Below are 3,543 nucleotides of genomic sequence, written 5' to 3'. Positions count from 1 at the left end.
TGACAGTGGCCTTTCCGAACGCGCATTTCGCCAGGTTAAATGTGAGCGATGCATCAGCGAGATGAGTGAAGACCTGGTCAAGGATCCGCATGTGTTCCTCCCATGTGACGGTATACACAATTCGATCATCTAAGTACGCATTACAATTTATCACACCTTCTAGAACAATATTATTAATAATTCGCTGGAAAGTGACTGGCGCATTACACAGGCCGAAAGCCATGAATGTGTATTGCAGAAAATTATCGGGGATGACGAAGGCAGAGACTGTGGAGGCGCGGTCTGTCAGCGGTACCTGCCAGTAACCTTTAAGCAAGTCTAACTCACGAATTTTGTGGTGCCCAAATTATCTAAACATTCCTCCATCCGCAGCAGGGGGTATGAGTCAGGAACTGTGACTGACAGATTTTCATAAAGTAAATGTACTTTATGAAAATCTGTTATAAATCAGGGGGAACCGTTCAATTTAGTTTCTAAAAGGCAGGGAGAGGGGACTGGAGCTGGGTGTGGCTAATCTGTGCTGCAGGAGATACTCTGCCTCCTTTCTCATCAGTGCGCGCTTGGTAGGATTAACACGATAATGATGTTGTTTAATGGGTTTCGCCCCTTTAACATCAATATCGCTCGTTATGCTCGGGATATCAGAGAACAGACACGGATAACGTCCTATTAAGCCCACCACATCCGGCTGCTCCTCATCTGTTAGATGCGTCAACTGGGATGACAACACTTTTAATGTTTCTGAGTTAGACTGCCAAGCACCTTGATGACGCAGAACGAAACCATCGTCTCCCTCGGACACAGGGGGAGCCTACGCCACGATCAGAGCGGAGCTGACCGGACCAACAGCCAACGGTGGATCAGGGGTCTCGAGGCCCTGCTTTAAGTAACCCGACGCCTTTTGGCTGTGGCGCATTCTGAGAATATATCTGCTGGTTTTTACGCTTAAGAGCTTGACAATCCACAATAACATGCCCAGATTGGTGCTAATATTAACCCCCTCATTGTGTTTGGCACTTTTGTATGACTAGTCTGCAGCATGTATATGCAGGCACGTTGAAATTAGATGCCACAATTCATGTGCTTAGATGTTGAATGGAGAAATTAACAAAAACCTCTTTCCTAGCAGTTTGGTGGTTACATTTCATAAAGGTTGAAGGCAGCTGACACTAACAGACTCAACAAGCACACTGGGAGAGAAAATTGTACTTTCTTGATTCTTCTTGTTCTGGGTTTGTACCCTCATGGTTGAATGCACCTATTGTAAGTCGCTTTGGATAAAAGCATCAGCTAAAACAAATGTAATGTAATGTAATATAATGGAAAGCTGGCTCTGTCCTGGGAGTGGAACTTGTGTAACAAAACTGTTTTTGTTCATCGTCACATTAATTTATTATCATGTGCAATATTCTCAATATCGTGCAATATTTTATGTCATTACATTTCAATATAATGTGCAATATTTAAATTTCAATATCATTTGCAGTATGCCATATTACTAACTCCTTGATCATTTAATTTCTACTTACCGCCACTGTGGTTAAGTATTCGTTACACATAGTTTTATTTCATTGACAATGCATTTATATTTTTACTTTATTTTAATCTTCACTTGTATTTTAGACTTAATTATTTTCTTTTTTTCTCTGTATTCTATTCAACTTTACATTGTTCTTTGCTGTAATCTTGGAGCAAGCTGGCACAATAATTTAATAATTCTTAATAAAGTCTTATCTTATCTTAAATACATCCATTATGTCCACCATCAGCTTACCTCAATAATGCAGAGGACGATGACGGAAATTCCAGTGGTAAGGAAATTGTCCTCAAACAAGGTCTTCATTTGCACCAAACAACCCTGCAAACAGAGAACATGCATTTATGATTAAACCCAGAGTCAAATGTGATAATATGACCTCTGACCTCTGGGTCTTAATCCTACTTCTTTACTGTTCCTACCGTTCGCTTGTAAGGAGGCTCAGGGCTGCTGCATTTGCTCAGGCAGCAAGATTTCGGCACATTGTCTTCCCAGTCCATCACATTATTGACTCCACAGCAGACAAACTGAAACAAATCATCCACAGAGAAGTAATAAACATATTTAACAAAAACAGACTGAGATCTCTATAGTTATTGAATTGAGTGGACTGTCATTATGTCTGCTCGGGCACACTCACGTTATTCTGAACCAGATCCCACTCACTCAGTACTGGATCTGTAGAATTTGCTTTGGCTTCTTTCAAACTCTTGTTGAGATCGTCTTCTATCATTGTAGCAACCTAACAAGTGAGGTGAGAGCTGCAGGTTATACATTCGTCTAAATGTGATTTTAAATTCCCCCTCTGGTGAAATGTAGTTTTTAAACAAGTTAATATGTCCACCTTATACCTTCTATATGATAAAAGACATATTAGCATGGTTGAGTATTTCCAGCTTGAGGGCATGGTCACACATACGTGAATTTAAAGCAAATATCGTGGGTGAAAGTTAACAAAGTTGAACTCCGTGTGAAGCTTTACTTCACCACAGAAAGTGAACGGGAGGCAAAGGTTCACCGCTGAAAAATTTGCGTTTGCAATGCAGTAAACAAATGGCAGACTATAAAAAGCAGATTCAAACAGCCAGGGTTTGTGATGTCACAAGCCTAAGAAACCCATCCTGTCAACTTGTAGGCGGGTCTCAGTAGCTGGAAAAGGCTCCTCAACTGCAGGTGGCGCTATTTGGGTTGGGAGACTAGGGGCAGGGGCGGGCCATATTAGCATATTCATAAATCACTTATGAAATGAGGAAGGAAGGTGTGAAGTTATATTTAAGACATTTTAATGTCTTGAGGGGACTTTTCTGTGACAAACCTTGTGAATATGTAATTTTGAGGAACAAAGCAGAGTTTTAGGGGGTTTAATAAGCTTCTTCATGGGACTTTAAGAACAACCCACAGCGAAACAACTGACGGATGCACCCTACCTGTCCCTCGAACACGAGTAGCAGACATGCTGCGGTCAGCTCCACCAGCATCAGAAGGAACAGCAGCAGGAAATACTGTCAACAGAGCATATTTCAAAACCCATTTGCATTTTTATTTGTCAATTTGACATTCCCACATAATTGACCCAAGTTTATTGCAACTTTCATATACACTTTCATATACAAGGCAATAATCATATTTGTGGCCATATGAAAATCAAAGCCTATATGTAAAAACATTGTGCTGCAGTAGCAGCTCCTCTGCAGAACATGTTATGGAACTGATAAGCTACATATTGTGCATTGTAAATGTGAATTGATATTAATTTGAATATTGTGCATTGAATAGAAAAAGTTGGCCTTATTGTGTTTGGCACTTTTGTATGACTAGTCTGCAGCATGTATATGCAGACACGTTGAAATTAGATGCCACACCACTAACGGTGTTTGATGAAAACTCACAGTTTCCATATGCCTACATCATCATTGTCTTGTGACCCTTCTGACACAGTTTGACATGGTTGCAGTCAATGGACGAGGAGTACACCAAAGTGTAAAACAAGACATTTTCTGTTGCCA

General features: G+C 40.6%; 1 protein-coding gene across 1 annotated transcript; it reads right to left on the bottom strand.

Annotated features, from left to right (window-relative positions):
- Positions 1–1,923: 1,923 nt before the first annotated feature.
- Positions 1,924–3,104, bottom strand: LOC118115167 (leukocyte surface antigen CD53). The gene is made up of 3 exons (XM_035166161.2): positions 2,965–3,104; positions 2,178–2,279; positions 1,924–2,064 (listed from the first exon to the last, which is right to left on the bottom strand). Exons 1-3 carry the CDS (start codon positions 3,013–3,015, stop codon positions 1,939–1,941), a joined length of 279 nt encoding a protein of 92 aa, XP_035022052.2. The 5' UTR covers positions 3,016–3,104; the 3' UTR covers positions 1,924–1,938.
- Positions 3,105–3,543: the final 439 nt, after the last annotated feature.

The sequence above is a fragment of the Hippoglossus stenolepis genome, chromosome 9 (assembly GCF_022539355.2).
Source record: "Hippoglossus stenolepis isolate QCI-W04-F060 chromosome 9, HSTE1.2, whole genome shotgun sequence".
Taxonomy (NCBI): domain Eukaryota; kingdom Metazoa; phylum Chordata; class Actinopteri; order Pleuronectiformes; family Pleuronectidae; genus Hippoglossus; species Hippoglossus stenolepis.
The sequence above is the reverse complement of the archived record's forward strand: the minus strand, read 5'-3'. Positions and strand labels throughout refer to the sequence as shown.